General features: G+C 41.2%; 1 protein-coding gene across 16 annotated transcripts in view; it reads right to left on the bottom strand.

Moving 5' to 3' along the window:
• LOC132406245 (receptor-type tyrosine-protein phosphatase S-like) overlaps nucleotides 1–20,338 on the bottom strand; it is a 475,477-nt gene that overhangs the window by 138,838 nt on the left and 316,301 nt on the right. For 10 of the 16 annotated variants that reach the window (XM_059991616.1, XM_059991623.1, XM_059991621.1 and 7 more), the window contains 3 exons: nucleotides 16,385–16,690; nucleotides 10,304–10,497; nucleotides 2,321–2,438 (listed from right to left, as the gene is read on the bottom strand). The exons of the other annotated variants lie outside the window; for them this stretch is intronic. In XM_059991616.1, the coding sequence (XP_059847599.1) occupies nucleotides 2,321–2,438; nucleotides 10,304–10,497; nucleotides 16,385–16,690 (618 nt within the window). The remainder of the gene's footprint in view (nucleotides 1–2,320; nucleotides 2,439–10,303; nucleotides 10,498–16,384; nucleotides 16,691–20,338) is intronic. 16 annotated transcript variants of the gene reach the window in all.

Here is a 20,338-nt window from a genome sequence, read left to right as displayed (position 1 = left end):
TGTGCCACAACGACCCTCTTTCACAGGTCTATAAATCATAAGGATTCACTACTCACTTGCGTTATGCACATGCGAACAGCTGATCAATCCAACATTCCTATGGATTCTGTCAGCAGCAAGCAAAATTGCAAGCTACTTGCTTATCACCCTTCCCCATATATCTGCCCACCAACTCAACGACTCTAGGTTTATTTATAGTGGATCGATACAGTGGACTCCTCCCTGATTTATTAATAAGCAGGTAAACTGTGGCATGCAATAATTACCACTCCGAATCTAGAAATAGGGCAGAATGAAACTGCCTCTCTCCAGCCAAAACAATAGAAAGGATATGTAATTCCTCAAGAAAGGTTGACAAGCAAATATCCCTTCTTGAAAGACAATTGCAGAGCAATAATTTCCTTTATAGTAACTGCCCCTGGGAAAGAAATACAGAATTTAATTTAAGGTAGAAGATGATGAAGTGTTCTCTATCTCCTTCTCCCTTTGACTTGACTCATCAGTGATTTTTATCCATCCCAACCTCAATAGCTCAGCTTCTATTTTTCTCTCAGGCATTTAGCAATTGTGTATAGCAACAAATTTGAGACAATAAGCTGGAAAAAGTGCAGAAAAGATTGAAGAAGACGTGGCCAGGACTTGAGGGACTGAGTCACACAGTGAGTTTGAGCAGGCAGGAACTTTACTCAAAGTAATGGAGATTGAGGCGGGCCTTGTAAAGGTGTATAAAATCATGAGGGGCATAGATAAGATAAATTCTCACACTTTACTGCAGGATTGGGGAATCAAGAACTAGAGAACATGGGTTTAAGGTGGAGGGGAGAGATTTAATAGGAACCTGAGGGGCAACATTTTTATCTGTGGTCAGTATGTGGAATGAACAACCAGGCAAAGAGGTTGAGGAAGGTACATCAACAATATTTAGAAGGTATTTAGGAAAGGGATATGGGCCAAACATGGTCAAATGGGACTAGGTTAGATGGGAATTTTCATTGGCATGCATTCAACTTCACTTGCCCCATTACTGAACTGTTCTCCAATCTATGGACTCATCTTCAAGGACTCTTCATCTCCTGTTCTCAATATCTATGTATGTATGTACAGTATGTATTCATCTATCTATCTATCTACTTCTTTCCTTTTTTCTTTCTTTTTGTATTTTCACAGCTCGTGTTTTTTGCGTGCTATTGGTATGGTCCTTCATTGATTCTATTATGGTTATTGGATTTATTAAGTATGCCCACAAGAAAATAAATCTTATTGTATATTGTGACAGATACATATGTACTTTGATAATAAATTTACTTTGAACTTTGAAGTAGTCAGGCTGAAGGACTTGTTTCTGCGTTGCATGACTACATAGCTCTTTAATCGCAGGAATGTCTGTTCATACTATAAGTTGGTGAATGGGTTAAGGCAGAGTATGATTGAACCAAGTAGGGAAAGAACCCAGGTTCAAATAGACCAGTCTCAGCACACTGCTGCCATCTGGGATAATGGTAACTGCAGTACAATCAGCCTTCAAACCACCAGGAAAAGTTTGATAAAATCAGCAGCTGATCCTCAACATTGCCTCAGGTGAATGTACAGAATGCCAACACGACCAAGGCAGTTCTTCATAGGAGAATACCTTGACAGCATCAGCAGGTGGAGCTCAGACAATGTCACCAAGGATTGCAGAACAGAAAAAAAACAATGGAAAATAAGATGCACACTGAAAAAGCTAGAGGAACTTAACAGGTCAATCAGCAAGTATGGAGGTGATGTTTCAGGTTGCGATCCTTCATCTGGTGCACTGATGTTGCCCGACCTGCTGGGTTCCTGTAGCAGATAGTTTGCTACTCTAGCTTCCAACATCTGTCCTCTCACAGACACACACAAGATTCTGCAGATGCTGGAAATCTGGAACAATCCGAACAAAATGCTGGAGGAACTCAGCAAATCAGGCGGCGTCATTAACATTCCTGGATTGAAAAGGAATGGGGAAGAAGCCAAGATAAGAAGAAGAAGGGGGAAGAGGGAGGAGTACAAGCTAATGAGTGATAGGTAAGACCAGGTGAGGGGAAAGAGGGTGGTGGGGGTGTTCATGAAAGGGAATGATATGAAAAGCTGGGAGGTGGAAGGTGAAAAAAATAAAGGACTGAAGAAAATGAAATCTGATAGGAGAGGACAGAGGACCATGAAACAAAGGGAAGGAAGTGGCATCTGCACCCCCTCTCTTTACCCCTTCTCTTGCAGGAAAATAAGATGTTCAGTGCAAATGGAACCCATTTATAACGCCTTTTCTGCTTCAAGTCAAATACCATGGCAGGAGACTGACCTGACCCTTTGGTGACCACCAGCTTGGACCTGCTGCGCACACCATCGCCTTTTGTTGTGTAGGCTGCCACAGTGATGGAGTATGTTGTTTCTGGCTGCAGCCCAGAAATGATCATCTCCTATCAATAGAAACACATTGCTTCAGCTTGGAACATAACAAGAATCCAATTTAGTCACATTGGATAAACTTAAAGCATCCCATGCACAAAATCAGCACCCTTAAACTGTGATGGCATCTGTTAGTCTCGCAAGACCGTGGATCTGCACCTGGCAACTCTTGCTTCAGTCTGTCATGGTGAGGTGACGCTGGAGTATCCTCTCCAGGCCACAGGCTTGGGCAAGGTTGTATGGAAGACTGGCAGTTCCCTTAAACTATGGAATGCAAAAAGGTACAAATAAAGATTCAGAGAAGAACCCTTCCACATGGGCACTAATCCAGAAGGCGAATCAGAACCTGCCTAATATTGGTCGATGAATGCTATTAAAATTACTTCAGATAAGGGCTATGTCCACCACTGAGTGGAGGTAGCTCTCATGAAACCCATTTTTTTAAAAACCAAATAGGCAAAGTGACAAAAGGAAGAGATCAGGGGCATCTGTGGTGGCTTTGATTGGAAAGACACACATTTGAGTGGTTAGTTTACCCCCCCCCCCCTTTCCTGTGCATGGAATGCCAGGTGGAATGGACTGGAAACCTTGAAAACTTGAAATGCTGTGACCACCAAGACATAAAGGATAGAAGGACAGCTGGGCAGATATACACCTCTGCAAGTCTTAGCTCTTCAAGCCCTCATCATATTTAGAATCATGAAGGAGAGACTTCTGTCTCCACCACCCTTCAAAACACTGAGTCCCAGATCTTTACCACATGTTCATTCAGTTAGTTTCTCAACATTCCTCTAATTATTTCAAATCTAAAATATGAAATGTCATCTCTCTGGTATCAAAGTCTCTCATTATCTTGTACACCAGAAATAAATCTCCCCTCTGTCTCCTTTATTCTGAAGAAAACTACACCAGCTCAAGCTGTTGTGAAAATACTGGGACTAAATATTGTAAAAGGAGACCCATCCCTTCCCAAAAGAAAATAAAACACAGGAAATAGCAAGCTCCTAGCCCATGCAAAATCAGTAAGCAAACATTTATGACTTTCTGTACAGCGAGAAACAGGACTCTGCAGGAGTTGAATAACACAAGGGAGCACAGAGGAGTAGGAAATTTACTCACATATTCTGCAGTGTCGTCAGTCTCCCACTGAGGAACAGGAGGACAGCAAGAAAAAGAGAAAAAAAAAACAAATCGAATCAAGGATGAAGGAAGATCTTTGAGGCATCTATGGTGGTTGTCATCATGTAAGAACACACAGACCTTCAGGATTCATTACAGAAAGCAGACACCATGATGAAAAGTCAGGCTGCTAAGGGAGGAGGGTCGAGCAATTGTATCAGAATGAAAGTCAAAAGCAAAACTTGCAGAAAATGCTGCAAGCACTCAGCAGGACAGTCAGCATCCGTGAAGAGAGAAACAATCAATGTTTTAGCTCTGAGCTTTTGTCCACACTAGGAAAGAGAACAAAGTTGTTTTCCAGTTGCAGGAGGCTAGACAAAAATTATCAGCAGCTCTCTTTCCTAGCTCTAATGAAAAGTCATAAACCTGTAATATTAATTGTTTTCTTCTACACAGATGCTGTCGGACCTGCTGAGTGTTTCTGGCTTTTTCTGTTTTTATTTCAGTGTATTGGAACCCTGTCTGTGCTTGGCCTCAGGTTGAAATCCTAGTCAGACAGCCAAGACTAAGGGCTTCCTCCAAGAACCTTAGGTGTGAAACCGATCTACAGCAATGGCTCAAAACAGGGAACAAATGATCAAAAGGAAATATGGAAGGAGGTGAGGTGCAATTTTCTGTTATTGGAACTTAATTTCAGCTCCTTGGTTGATACTTCTCCAAGAGCAATGAGTACGTAGAAGGCTGTTGCTGGACTGGTAGCAGTCACTTCTAAGAGTTCTCTTTTCTCGCTCCTGTTCCCCATGCAGTATGCAGTTGCATTTGGTCTTCTAGCCATGCTGACAAACCTTGGCCCATGGAGAACATTACCAGGTATATACAGTGGTTATGGAAATTTCTACAGGGAAGGGAAGGGAGGGAATGATGGTGGGGGTGAATATCTGGGATATTGAATTTTGGGGTGGGAGGAGAGACAGAATGGAGCCCAATTCTAGCAAGCATGGACTTGTGCAAGTGGCACTCTACCTTGTGCTCTTCATAAGTAGATCCACACACAGACATTCATTTACACAGGTGGTCACTCATAGTCATGCTACTATATATATAACCACAAGTGTCCCCAACTGAGACCATTCAATAATAATGAGGTATAGGCTGATATTTCTAAATAACCATTATCAAAAGATGACACCTTTCCCCTATTGTCACAGTTGCTGAGGCCAGTCAAATCTATATGCACAGACAGATTTGGGTCTTTCCACTGTCAAGTTGGTGAGAGTGAAGCCAGGATTGGACACCTACAGCAATGGAGAATGATGGAACAGAGCTTTGCAATGGCACACCAGATAGGGCTGCTGCCGGGCAGCTCCCGTGATCTGGGTTTGATTCTGACCTTGTGTACCGTCCAGATGGTAGTCACAGATTAACTCTGTTAACACATGCTTTTCCACACAGGTGCTCCAGTTTCCCTCCACATCCGTAAGATGTGCTGATTGGTAGATTAACTGTCAGCTGTAAATTACCCCTAATACAGGAAGAAAGGCACCTGAGAGAGAATAGATGAGGGGGAAATAAGTGGGGCAATGGGAGTGATGGCATTACTCGGAGAGTTGCATTGAACCGTTTATGCTATGAGGAAATAGGTTGGGGTGGTGTTCTTTAGGATGGAGGAAGTTGATCAGAGATTTCATTGAGATGTATAAAAACATGAGGGATGTAGAATAAATGGCAAGGACTTGTTTCCCTTAGTGTAGATTTAAATATTGGGTAGAAGGACAAGAAGACCTTCTAGGTCTAGAAGACTCGAAGTCTTTTTTTTCCACCCAGAAGGTGGTAGAGTTCTGGTCTGTCAGTCCATTGATACAACACTTGGATGAGTGCTAAAGACCCATAACCAATAGGGTGTTGGCCTGACCATGCTTCCTTTACCAGTTGGACAGAAAGGCCTCCTTCAGAGCCACAAGCTTTCTGTAAATCTACTATCAGTTTGTGGACCTTTACCTGGAAAAGAGATTAAATTGAAAGCTTCAAAATGGTTTGAAAGGTTGTGTTGTGAGAGTCTGTGGCATTAGATACACTTTGGAAGAGGTTCATAATAAATGAATGACTCCCATTTTAAGGTCAAATCAAGTACCCGCGGAATGTTTTTATATGGAACACTAAAACAGATTAAACATAAAGAATGAAACTGGTACAATTCTAAGTTGGTTTGGTGTACGTGACAAAGAAGGAAACTATGGGATATGAAGGCCAAATAACTTGCGCTATAAATCTGAGGGATTCAATATAATTTAGTAGTCAGATACTGACACAGGGATATTGACAACAAACAGCTGATTCTGACAGCACCAATGTGCCTAAGAAATGCAGCTTCTAAAGCCCATACATTAGGTTCTTGAAGACCTGGAGATAGAAATCACCAATTTGCAAGGCTATAGCATGGCCCATTTAATCATTCATTTAGTGATTAAATCTAAACCAAACAATACACGACATTGCACACAAACAGCATTACACACAAGTGATTAGATTTTGTCTGCAACTGGAGTTCACATTCAATTGATTACATTTAGTGTGATGACCATTTAACCATCTGCTAGCATAATTTTATGCTGAATTGCCTGTCTGCACCTGAAGAAATTCACAAATTGCAGTATACAGGTGTAGATAGAGCTGCAGGAAAGGTGTTTGGTCCATGCAGTGCAAGAGAATAAGGGAATGCTGTGCTTTATTCAAATGTATGCCATAGGAATGAATGAGAAGTGGTTTGATTCCTAGGAATTCTACATGGTAGACAGATCCAGGCTCATTATCACTTGTGGTATAGTGGGTAATCCACACAGAAAATGACAAGTTCAAATCCCACTCCAGAGACTTCAATGCACAAGTCTAGCCTGCATTAATATAGTACTTAGTGAACACTGATCCCCTGGGGATCAGCTCTGGTTGAGCTGTTCAAAATGAGTTACCATCTCACTGTCCATTTCAAACAACAGGCAAGTTATTCCTGGTGATTTGGCCAGAACCTCTACCTCAGTTAACACCTAAATAGACTCCCCTCCCATTATCACACTGCTGTTAAACTGAGTAAGTACTTTAGTGACCTAGTCAAGGTGTGGGCATCACCTAGTCAAGGTGTTTATAGCCCATCCCTAACTAGACTGGAGAGAGTAGTGGCAAGCCATCTTCTACCACTGCAATCTTCTAGTCAAAGTGTTCCCAGAGTTCCAGGATTTAGATCCAGTGAATATTTTCCAGTTAGAGTGGTGCATGACCTAAAGGGCAACCTTCTGGTGTTGGTATTCTCATGCAACTTCCACCGTTGTCCTTCTTGGTAGAAAAGTTCATATGTTTTGTTCAGCACAGTCTAGACAAGTAACTGTAATTCTTTTCCTGGATGATCCACACTGTATCCATGCAGTGGCCAGGATTAACGGAATGTCCGTCAAGTAGGTGGCAGTGTTCTGCATGGTGTTGAGGTCCCTTGGTGTTGTTGATGCTGCACTCAACCAGCCAAGCGAAGATGGTTTTATTACCCTGTGCTTTGCAATCAGTGGATTTTGTGAGTCACACACTGCTCTATGAACTGCTGCTGCAGCTTCAGTAGTTGTATGGCTGGTCCAACTCAGTTTTGGGTCAAGAGTGATTCCAGAAGGCTGACTTGTCGATGACTAGATACTCCTTTGTCATTACATGGCACCTGTGTGAGGTGGCTTCTCAGTCCATGTCAGCGTAGTCAGTTCTTTCCACATCTGGGCCTTAGCTTCCTGACCAGATGATGGGTCTTGACCAGAAACATTGACTGTACATGCTGAGTTCATTTTTTTATGCTCCAGATCATAGCACCTGCAGTCCATTGCATCTCCATGGACTGATTTGTTTTCCATGAGAAGTTGTGAATAGAATAGAACATTGTGCAGCAAATAGACTTAGACTTAGTTATCACTGCAGAAAGTTGTAAACTGCCAGTTATATCATGGGCACTAGCCTCTCCAACATCCAGAACACCTTCAGAATGTGATGACTCAAAAAATTGCCATTCATTGTTAAGGACATGCCCTCTTCTCATTGCTACCATTAAGGAGGAGGTACAGGAGCCTGAAGACACACACTCAATATTTCAGGAACAGCTTCTTCCCCTCCACTATCAGATTCCTGAATAGACTATGAACCCAAAGAACCTCAGTATTTTGCTCCCGTCTTTTTGCATTACTTATTTAATATATTTTTGATATATACTTACTGTAATTTGTACTTTTTATTACTGTGTATGGCAATGTACTGCAGCCACAAAACAATATTTTCATGACATATGCTGGTGATATTAAACCTGATTTTGATTCTGATCAGAACATGCAGTGAAATGTGTTGCTTGTGTTAACAAACAATATACCCAAGGCAGCCGCTGGGAGCAGTCTGCAAGTATAACCACATATTCCAGTGCCAACATAATATGGCCACAATTTTCAGCAGAGCAGCGCAGCAGCAACAACAGCAAAACAAGCTCCCACCCACTTGCACACACAAAAACAGGCCTCTAACCCCAGGAAAAGCTGCCTTCAGGCCTTAAGCCCTTGGTCCAAGACAATCAGACGTTGGGTCTCTAACCTCCACTCCCTGGCCCAGAATCGCAGACATTGGGCCTCTGACTTCGAGGTGCCAAACCAAAGGCTTCAACTATGGGGCCTCTATCTCCAGACTTGCCGAGCTCTGGACTTACACCTTTGGCTTTGCCCTCCAGACTTTGCTAACTTCAGGATCTCAGGACTCTCTGATCATAGGCTTGACCTCTGAACCTCAACCCCAGGACTTGCTGATCACAGGTTTGATTAATCAGTGAACATCCACACTTTTGAACTTATGATAGTCATTTAAGTTACAGCTGAAAATGGCTGAGTCTTGGGCACTGCACTGGGGAATTCCTGCAGTGATATCCCAAGGTTGGGATGACTGACTTCAAATAAACCCAGCTGCCTTACCGTTCAAGGCATAAACACAACCATTGGCATGTTTTCCATTCGATCCACATTGATTTTTGGTCCTTGGTGCCAGACTCCTACCAGGGTCAGCCAATGTCACCTTCATTGGTCTATTTTTGTTCCGTGACATGAGGTCTGGAGTAATGATCTTGTTGAAACTCATCCTGAGCATTAATGAGCAGGTTATCAGTGAGAAAGAGTTGCCGATGACATCTTCCATGATTTTGCTGATGACTGAGGATGAACTGTTTGGGCTGTAGTTAATTGGATCCGATTTGCACTGCAGTTTGCAGTTATATAAGCTCCACTGCAACAGTGACTCTACATTGAAAGTAGTTCAATAGCTGAGAAAACTTTGAAGCTGTGATCTGAAAGATGTTATGGTCAATTGCAATGAGGTTATGGTTAACTCCTGGCATTTGGGAAAAGATAACTCTTATACTAACCTTAAAATTTTCAGGAAATTGGAAGGCTGGTGTGATATAAAGGATGCATTCATGGACGTGTACTGGGGTATGCAACCATAAAAATTTGCATTAGAATTATATCTCTTCAAGAATTTGCACATTGTTCTATGCTAACTAATTGACAACAGTGTAGGAGCCGAGTGTGTCATGTGACACCATCTTAGCTGCTGGGTAAGGAGTCAACATGATTAATATTAAATAAAGACAGATTTGCATTTATATTGTATTTCCTCATATATCTCTACATCACCCCAAATTACATAACATAGAATTAATTCCCTTGACATTTAATAATTATTGATTTGTAGTTCTACAGTATTCATGTTGTGCAAAGTATGATCCCACAAACAGTAATAAAGCAAATGTCCAATCTATCTAATTTTACTGATTCTGTTTGAAGGAAGAGTCAGCTGAGGTACAAGGACAACTTCCTGACCTTCAGCTGTTGCTACGGGAGCTCTGGAATGGATGTCGAACCTCTGTCAAGCAGGACCAAATTATAGCCTGAACGTTCAGCCTGTACCTTGAACCTGTGACTTCTTGATTTGGAGTCAACAGAGCCCATAAGGAATGGATCTTTCTCCCTGGATCACTGGCCAAGGAGCTCAGCTTGTCCATGTTTAGAGTCCCAGCATATATCATGGTGACACAGAGTCAACTGAAGTATTTTTGCATTAGGTCATTTTTGACTGAGATTGATAACTTCACTCTGTCCAGATGGCCGACATTAATAAGCTCCGGGCTTTGTCCTTATGTTATTAGTTCAGATGGGACATTTCCCCCGGAAGATGTTGTATTCTGACCTAGTAACTGGCCTCTGCTTGTCCTGATTTCAGCAATTACTAATCTAAGCATCTTGCAACCATGTAAGTGCATAATCACCTTCTTACTGAAGTATTAAGCTCAGCAAAGCAAAGAAGACTGAACAATCCACTAGCTCTTTGAAAAAGCAATCAACTATTTCCATTGCCCAATGGTGCTCTCTCAGGACCCATAAATTAACGTACGTCCATCCAACTCCCTTCAGAAATGTGACAGAGAATCTGCATCCATTGTATTTTCAGACAGTGCATGGGAGATCATAACAACTTGTGTAACCAGCAATCTTCTCCTCAACCATTCCTCCCTGGTGTTTTAGCCATGGCAGTCTCAACATGAGGTTTCACAGAAACAGTAGACAATCTGCCCCAGTTCTGTCTGTGTTGTAGGCACAGTTAATTATTAAGTCATGTGTAGCTTCCTACCATCAACTTACAACTGCTTCTGCAACAGTTGTACCAACCACCACCACCACTCTTCAGTTCGCTTCCTAACCTGTGCGTCGGCCAGCATGATATCCTTTATCAGTGGTCGTCCCCTGGCCTCTCCATCCTCCACTTCCACGTAGTGCACCTGGTAGCCCCGGATCTGGCCGTGTTGTTTGTTCGGGATGGGAGACCGCCAGTTTACCTTCAAGGCAGTGGAGTTTAAAGCTGCAACCTCCACTTTACGAGGGGGAGCACTGGGCACTGCAGGAATAACGTGCAGGGCATCAGAAAGGAAGAAATGCCGCCTCTTTGTAAATAAGATGAACTGTGAGATTTCACTGTATCTTGGTACATGTGACATAATAAACCAATCCCAAATCCGATGTAGACTAGTTTGGAGTCAGTTACCACTTTCTCAAAAGGCCATATGGGCTTCCTAACTCCAAAGGACACTAGACAGCCCTGCGGAAGACCCATACAAATGTGTTGACACATAATATGATAATGAAAATCATTGATGGTAAAATTCTGAATTGAAGCACCTGGAAATACTTAGCAGCATAGGTAGATAAATAAACTCAATGATTCTGTTAAAGAACATTCATCGGAATTGGCAATGGGGGCTCTAGCTCTGAATAAAGATCTTCAACCTGAATCTTTTATTCTGTTTCTCTCTCCAAAGTTTCTGCCTGACCCGCTAAGTCTTTCCAGTATTAAGTGTCACCATTAATTTTCCCTGCTGCAATAAGTTAATAATCCAACTCCAAGTAAACACCAGAATTATAACTTCACCTTACTATGGAATTGAACTAGATCAGACCTGAGAGAACAAGCTGAGGTCTGACATACAAAAATGAAGTTCTATAGAGTGTGTAAGTGTCAGCTTGTCCATGCATTGAGGACTACCATATACTACAGTGAGGGAGAGTCAACTCATACCTTTGCAGCAGGGCCATTCATGGCCAAAGGAGACCAAATTCAGACTGATCATATAGTAATCTGGAAGTGGTACTGAACCACATTGTCTCCAGATGGCTGTAGCTAACATCAAGGCAATAAGTATGGAATTTGGCAGCTAGGCACCACCTTGCTCCACAACAGAAATAATAATTGGACATATTAATATCTATTAGGAATAATGGAACCACTGAAGCTTTGAAAGTGGTGGCTTTAGAGCTAGCGAAATATAATTTAATTAATGCAAACCCTAGAGTTTTGAAAGAGGTGGCTATAAGGTAGTTAATGCTGTGGTTAACACGATAGATTCTGGAACTGTCACTGTTGATAGAAGGTGGGGTTTAATAAATCTGAGCCCATTATTTAAGACTGGAGGGAGAAAACAGGGAGCTACAGCCTGCTCCCCTCACAGCAACAATACTGGAATTGCCTTATAGGATGTAACAATAGAATACCTTGAAGAAAATATTTGGATTAAATAGAGTCAGCACATATGAGAAAGAAAAATCATATTTGCCTAATCTGCTGGATTTCCTTGAGGATGTAACTAGAAGGGTAGGTAAGGGAGCAAACTGTGGAGGTGATTTACTTGGATATTCAGAATGCTTTGGATAAGGTCCCACAAAGGAAACTAATCAACAAGATTGGACACATGAGATTGGGGGTGGGATGCACTGATACAGATTGGGAATTAGTTGTTGGTGGAAAAGAAGTATGCACTAACATGGAAAATGATGTTGCAAAGTATGAAGTTATCCATGGCGGTACAAGATAGAGAAAGCAAAGTGTTTTTTATATGGTGAGAGGCTGGATGACCTATGTGCTCTTGTACACAAGTCTCTGAATGCCAAAACTCAGGAACAGCAATCAAATGAACATGGGCCTTTATTACAAAATGAAAAAATAATCTTACTGCAATTTTACAGTGTCTTAGTAAAAGAATAATTGGAGGATGGTGTACAGTTTTGGTCTCTAAATTGTTAAATTAAAAGAAAAATATGTAAATGTAAATTTGCTTAATTAAAGAACATATATGCCATAAAGAATGTGCAGTGATGGCTAACTTCTGCGATGGTAGATTTACTAGCTAGGCAGAGGTTGTGTAGGTAAAGTCTATATTCTGGTTAAAGAAGATAAGAGGAGATCTCAATAAAACATACAAAGTTCTTACAGAACTCAACAGGCTGGATTGAGGGTGGATGTTTCCCTTGGCTGAGAAGTCTAGAACCAGGGACCACAATCTCAAAACAAGGAGTAGGCCGCTTGGGTCTGAGATGAGAAATTTCTTCACGCACAGTTTGAGGTGAATCTTTGGAATTCTCTACTTTGGAAGGCAGAGTGGATTGAGATGTTGAATTCATTTGCAACAGTGGATGATGGATTACAGAATATTAAGGAAAACAGGGATATGGGATGCAACAGAAACATGGGATTAAAGCAGAAGATAAACCATGGCTCGTGAATGACATAAGAGTCTTAAAGGTCTACAGGTGACTGTTAAGGTTTGTAAAAGGATATAAATGTATTTTAGCAAGGAGCTTTAAAGTGTAGAGAAATATGTGTTAGCTCAAATCCCTATTATTAATGAGGACAAATGGAAATTTTTTGAACATAAGACCAAGTGTCAAAAGAACAGATTATGCAAAAAGAAAAAGGGAGTTTTTGAGAGAAATGACTTAAAAGGATTAACAATAAATGAAAATTAACAGAACAAATTACAGTATTCAGCAACACATCAACAACATACTTATTTCAAATGACAAGATTCATTTTAACTTAATTGTAACCATGAGCTATCCAATCCGTACCACTCTGATTCCCATTTAGTATGTTCACATAAGAAAACTACAAAACACAAGATTCACAGCCTTTCACTAAATGCTAATTCTGTCTCATGGATTTTTTAAAGTCTTGATTCCTGTTAAACAAATGGCCATATTGTATTATATTGGAAATATTTAGGAGTGCAGTTAGCCATTGGTTTTGGTGAAGTCTCAGTGGAGACTGCTTTCTGATAGATCATGGGTTTGCTTTTAGCTTCTTGCAATATTCTTTACATTTTCCTGTTTAATTTTCTTAATCTGAAGATGGTGACAATGGTTAGTATTAGCTCTTGTGTCAGACCAGAAATAATTTGTATTTCCCATCTGTGAGCAATGGCTGATAAACCGAGTGTAATCCTCATCTGAGTTTCATACACAGTTAGGAAAACACATTCACATCTGCTCCAATTGTAGTTGAGAAACACAAGAAGGTCCAGAACTTAATATAGGATCTGCTGAAATGGGCTATTTTCAAAAAGGATAATGTATTCAACAAATGAGCTACACTATCTCTTGTAATAGCACAGAATGATTCAATTTGACCTACTGGGCCCATGGTAGCTTCCATGAAGCCACTTATCACTCCCACTCCTCCTCTCCTTATTTCCCTGTACCTCTGCAACTTATTTTCTTTCAGGAGTGCCCATTAACTCCCCTCAATCCATTAATATCATGCTATTTTACAATACACGCCCAACACCAACCACCCATTCTGTATTTGTCCCAGCTTTTCTATTCTCTCACTACCCCATTGAAATATCCCTGACTCTACCACTCACCTATGCACTCAGGGCAATTTAAAGAGGCCAGTTTTAATCTACCAGCCCACATATTTTTGGGATGTGGATGGGTCCAGAACTTTTGTCACAGGAAGAACATAGAACTCCACCCAGAGAGCACCACTGGTCAGGATTGAACCTGTGACGCACTAGCTCTACCAGCTGGGAGAATTAAAATGGCCACTCCTCCCTATTTTAAAACTGTTCATTTTTACGATTTTTTTCTCTAAGGGATTAATACCTAAAGTGTAAATATAAATAGATGGAGCAATATTTATGTTCATGCATCCACCCTGGGTATCAGGAAAGGGCAGCCATGTGGGATTACTGAACACTGAAGGCCTAGCACAGAACTGGGTACCAGGCAACAGACCCCTGTTCCTGAGATTGGAGCAAGCAGTGGAAAGAAGAAAAAAAATTGGGAATATAAACGAAGTTCTGGGCCTTCCAAGGAACCATCTGTTTATTCCTTCATAATGGCCCATCAGAATGCTGGGAATGTGATATTGCTGCTATGGCCCTCTAAAGAATGTAACCTTCTGTCAGTGCAGGATAACTGTACATGCCATTAACAGCTGGGAGGGTGCAATTCACTAGTGGAACAGAGCAGCAGGACGATGACCTTCACAATGCATCTGGCATCTAGAACTGGAAACTTCAGGAACACTATCTACACATACAGTATGACTCCAATTAATATCTATAAACAATCACATTAATGATGGCCTTTCCTCTTTGTTTGATCATAATTTGAAGTGGTCCTATTAAGGCTAGCAAGCAATCAGCCAACTTGCAAGACAGTTGTGAAAAAGCAAGAATTTCCATGGCAATAACAAGGTAATTCAATACGGCCTTTTCCTTTGCTCATCTGTTTTCAGAGGATTTCCTACAGGCGGCAGTGAACTGTGTTTGTCACAGAAACAAACAAACTGAGCTTTGTTTGTTTAAATGCAATATAATCATTCAATAACTGTTCTAAATGTCAACTAAATTGCTTGCTATTATTCTAGTTTATAATCCCCTCCTTAAGTTTTTATTTCTATCTGCTGTGTGATTATTCTCTTTCTGTAATTATATACTGTGATAATTGAGCTGGCATTATCCCAAAATGTTTTTTTGTTAAATTTACTGCTACATATTGTGCCAAAGCATAATTTTACATTTCCTTTGATGACCACATTGCTACAGGTTACAGTGTTCTTCATCTTCATTGCTTCTTTTATTGCTGCAACTATCTTACTTGGCACCAATTAAACTCCATCTATTTACCTCATCCTCACCTCAGCTCATCTTGATATTTTTCTTGTAAGAATCATGAAGTCTGGCTTCTGTAACATTTACAGAGAGAGTGAGGGAGGGCACCATGGTAACATAGTGGTTAGCACAATGGTATTACAGCTCAGGGCGTTGGAGTCTGGAGTTCAATTCCAACGTCATCGGTAAGGAGTCTGTATGTCCTCCCCATATAATGTGTGGGTGTTCTCTGAGTGTTCTGGTTTTCTCCAATAATCCAAAGACATACAGTACTGGTTAGTAGGTTCATTGCTCTTTGTAAATTGTCCAGTGATTAGGCTCGGGTTAAATTAGGGGTTGCTGGGCAGCACAGCTTGAAGGGCTTGGAAGGACTTATTTCACGCTACATCCCAGTAATGAATGACAAATAAATTTAAATTTAAAAAAGTGCACCTGCATTGGACTTTGCAACAGCACAAAAATAATTATCTTATTTTCTTTCCCTTTTTGTTCCATTTAAATATTCACCTCCCTTCCCTGAAGTATTGCAGCACTTTCCACCTTGCTAAGACTCGTCTAACTTTCCTGCTCGTTTATTTGGTGAATCCAAGATTGATTATTCTGCAACTAGAAAACAAAACAACTCCTGATGCTGCCTGACCTGCTGAGTATTTCCAGCAGCTTTTGTTTATTTTTAACTATTCTGGAGCTGATCCCATCCCACTGTGACTTCTGATCTTTTACATCAAAGGACAACTTTTTCCCTTCCACAACACCTCTGTGAACATTTCCACCAGAGGGAGAATGGTAAAATGTTGCAGAAATAAAGTGAATAATAAAAAAAAGACAAAGGTCTCAGGATAAAAATGTATCTGTAGTTGGTTATAAATAGCTGTTATAAATGTCACTCCAATTCCTGAACTAATTCCATTGACGTCTCTGAATTTTGGAAACAGGTTATAAAGTATGGCTGTTACCAATGACTAAAGACATATTTCCTACCCAGCTATATCACATACTTAAAAATATCCTCACCAGGACGATTTTGCAGATATTTGAAAACAGTTTTTTGATAAGCCAGAAGAGCTAACTGTGCAGAGACTAAAAATTATGTTGGGGAATATTCATGATAATTAAAGGGGAAGATAACTGAACAGCAGGATTTATTTTCCTCAGTATGTAACCTCAGCAGAAATGACCCCTTTAGAAGTTCAAACTTTCATTAAAGTAACTTGCAATTTTCTGTGCTTTCTGGGGATGATACAGAAAACAGATCAGAGAATGAGGTTCAGTGAACTCCAAGAAGGTCTTAACACGAAACATTGAAATATAGACAAAATAGTTGATCTGACTTACCATCTTCATCTGTGCGAACGATTACGGGTGTGCTCTCTGGGCCTGGTCCCACCACTGTGTGTGCGATCACAGTCACCCGGTACTTAGTCCATTTCGACAAGGTCTCCAGCCGCATCTCAGTGGTCGCTGGTGGAATGTCCTTCACCTCGTGGATCTGCGTATCCTCTCCCTCCAGCGCTTGGTACCTGATACTGTACTTTGCCAGCTCGCCATTTTGACTCTCTGGTGGCGGTGGCCACCAACTTACCAGAATGCTGGTGGAACTGGGACTGGTGCACTTTACATTTTGAGGAGGGGCTGATGGTTCTATTGCAGGCAGGTGCAGTAGAGGAAGGAATTAAAAAACAATAGGAGGGAAGAGGATAAAAACAATGAAACGAAAAGAAAAATGATAAAAAAGAACAGAAAAGGCTCCTCAAAAACTGAGACAAAACTGAAAGAAAAACAACAAAAGATACTAAAGTAATGCGAAAATCTGGCATGATGTTTAAACAAAACCAATCCTGTCCTTAAAAGGAACCTGGTTGTTAGAATGATCCAAACAAATAATAAGCAAATCTTACTTGGACAGGGACAAGGGATAGGAAGGCTTTATGGCTGATTTTCAGATTAAATTGTATTCATATTTTAAAAGTAATTTACTTTATTTCCACACAAACTGTTGGCCGCTTCTACACACCTCATTGAGTGAGAGGACAGGATACTCTTGACTCCTGGCTGCCTGTAGAACTGCTTCCATTCTATTTTTTTGTTGGGAAAGTAAAGTCCAACTGATCATGTAACATTCTCTGACTCCCTTGTCTTTTCACCCTCACTCCATTTCCAATGAAACATGTTGGCCTGGAAGTGAAAAGCAAGCTGTTGGTGTAACTCAGCAGCTCAAGCAGCATCTGGGAAGGCAAAAGGTTGGTTGACGTTTCAGGTCTCAAACTAAACAATGGCTATCTCCTTGCCTCTACAGGTGCTCTCTGTTCTGTTGAGTTTCTCAAGCACTTTGAGTTTTGCTCTAGAATTCAGCGTCTGCAATTTCTAACGTCTCAAACATGTTGGCCAAAAGGATTGCTAGGTTAAAGATAACAGCTGGACAGAGGGAAATGTGATGATGAAAATTTCAGGTTAGATGCATATCAATCACGAAATTTAACTGGACACTTTGATGGTGTGATTGAATTTGTAATGCATCACAATTTCTGCATCTATTCAGTTTCTATACTGATTTTTGATAAATGCCAGGGAAACAACGTCAGGGGAATGAATCCCAGGAGTCATTGTCGCTGGTCATTCTTTCACAGTACAGTGCTGAACTGGAACACCACTTATAATTCCTGTTGTTATCCTTAGGCAACTAACTCCATGGACCACAACACCAAATATCACCTCTCCAACCACACTTATGTATCTTGCTCACCCCTGACCTCCATCCCTCTACACCTGGCCCTTACACTCCTGATTGGCCAAGACAGGACTCAAGACCACAAACAGAGCCAGTTAAACTAACACTGGGAAAAATCCTGAAATCCATCACAACTGTGCTAATAGCAGTACATTAGGTAGTAGATCAAAATGACCAAGTAAAGAGAACATGATTTTATGAAAGGGAAATAAAACTGGACAAATTGGCTAGAATTTTATGAGGTACAACAAAGATTATGGATAAAAAGGAACCAGTGGAGATAGTGTATTTAGATTTCTGGAAGGCATTTAGAGAACTGCTGCCGGAAAGATTACATCACAAGATATGAATGGATAGGATTGGGGAGAAAAACTTGGCAGACTCTAAAGCATCCCAAAATCTGCTCACACCTATTGCACTTTGTCCTTCATGGAAAAGTGAACCTCTGTTCAGTACCACTGATATTTTCAATCACTGAAGCAGTCAGTGCACTACACACCAACTGTACAAAGTACCTATGCCTGTCTGTTATGATTCCTAGACATGAGTTGTCAAGGGATGCTCCCTAATAACTGCAGAAAACTGTTGGGAAACCAGACTACTGGGTGGAGAAAAGGCAGGCAGATGAAATGTCAGGTAGCTGTGGGATTAACTGTTAACCTCAGGACTTTGTCCCCATGTTACAATGAAATACCCCAAAAATTCAAAGAAGGTGAAAGTACAAACAATCTTTACAGTGGAACTGTCAGGTTTATGATTAAATGCTGGAAAGGGAATTTTCTTCAGCAGGCAGAGAGACTTAAAATCAGAACATTGTTAACCCACTGGATATTCTAGCAGAAGAGATTCTACTCAAGCACCTAGTCACTTAATCAAAGAAGAGATCAGAAACATGTGTTGATGGACATGCACACCATGAAAACATTGTCCTGTTTTCTCCTACCTATCCATTTGTAACTGTTGAGGTGACGTATGCCAGTGATATTAAACCTGCATCTGATTCTGATTCTAACTGTGCACCAAGGATAACATCTGCTTATGCTGTACAGAGATTAGAGACTTCATAGAAAAGGAGTTTGAAAAGCCAGTGCACTCAGTTGAGACTGATACCCAAGACATTTGTTTCATGAGTTGGTAGAGCTACAAAAATAATTTGGAAGTTTGAGTTTCTGCTCCCAGTGACATTTAAGCATAAGGTAAACTGCAAGGGCCGAAGTCCTCAAACAAGATAATAAAAAATCAGGACTTTAAAGGGCTGTTTGTCTATGGATGACTTTCTGCCTTATTGCTCCAGGGGACCAGCATTCCATCCAGAACTGCCTTTGCTGCAGAGCAATTCACTTGTATTTGATGAGGCTCAAAATCAAAAAAAGTTAACACTATCCCCCTTGGAGAGATGAACAAATTAACCTCCCTTCACACTGTTGTTTTATCCTTCTGCTGTCCAATGGCACCATGGTTAACTTTCACAAACTCAACCAAATCCCACAGGAATATTACAGTGTCCTTGTGCAATTTCCAGACTATTTTAATTCTCTGCCTTTCTTTCTATTTCATCTTCCGTCCCAATCACTTCTCTTATTACATACGTTAATACACATGCTTATTAGTCTCAAATGGTTCCAGGGTTGTCAAGCTGAGGAGGGGTAGTGGTGACAAGCTCCCACTACCTTAAAGTGCTCCTCATGGCCTGCACCTCAAATAGTCTCTGACAACCAAGTCCAACTCCTGGCCTTCTCGTGTGGCTTAGTCTCTAAGGCCGGCGGAACTGTTTCTACTGACAGGAGAAGGGGCAAAGGTGGGTCCTGGCACCTTGAAACCAGTGCTTCGGGTAGATGGAGAACATCAGCCTGGGAAGACAGTCCATCTAAGAGAGGGAAAACTCTGATTTCAAACCTCCGCTGCCTTGTGGCCATACCCACTTATGGGAAAGGCTTTGGGAATAAATCCTGAGGACAAATGCCGAGCTGGAGTCCCAATCTGACGTTGCCTTCAACCTCGCTCTGGCAACTCCTGCGATGTTACCGGTGCCAAACTGTATCGGCCCTTGCCCTTCCCTTGGACAACATCGGTGGCGTGGAGAGGGGAGACTTGCTGCTTGGGCAATTGCCGGACTTCCATCCAACCTCTCCCAGGCCTGCGCCCTGGAGAGGCTGAAGCAAGACTTTCCAGGCGCAGATTCATAGTCTTGCGAGACTTACGGATGCCATCCATTGTCTCAAACAATGACTGATTAATTTGACATATTCTCTCTATCCATTGTCTTCAGTGTTGTGGCTGCCTGAGGTTAAAGCAATCATTTTGTAAAGAAAATCTGAAAGAGCAATGACACTTGACTGTTTCCCAAGGCTCTCTAACATAAATCTTTTTTGGTTACCAAATTCAGACAGGTAAGGTCATAGAATCACAGATCACAGAAACACACCTTACAGCCCATATCATCCATTCTACCTATCCGCACCAATCCCATTTGCCTGCATTTGACCCAGATCACTACATGCCTTCCTTGTTTAAGTAGTTGTCCAAGTGCTTTTTAAATGTTGTAATCATATCTGTCTCTA

Source organism: Hypanus sabinus, chromosome 16 (genome assembly GCF_030144855.1).
Source record: "Hypanus sabinus isolate sHypSab1 chromosome 16, sHypSab1.hap1, whole genome shotgun sequence".
Taxonomy (NCBI): Eukaryota; Metazoa; Chordata; class Chondrichthyes; order Myliobatiformes; family Dasyatidae; genus Hypanus; species Hypanus sabinus.
Note: the sequence above shows the minus strand (reverse complement) of the source record. Positions and strands in the feature narration are given on the sequence as shown.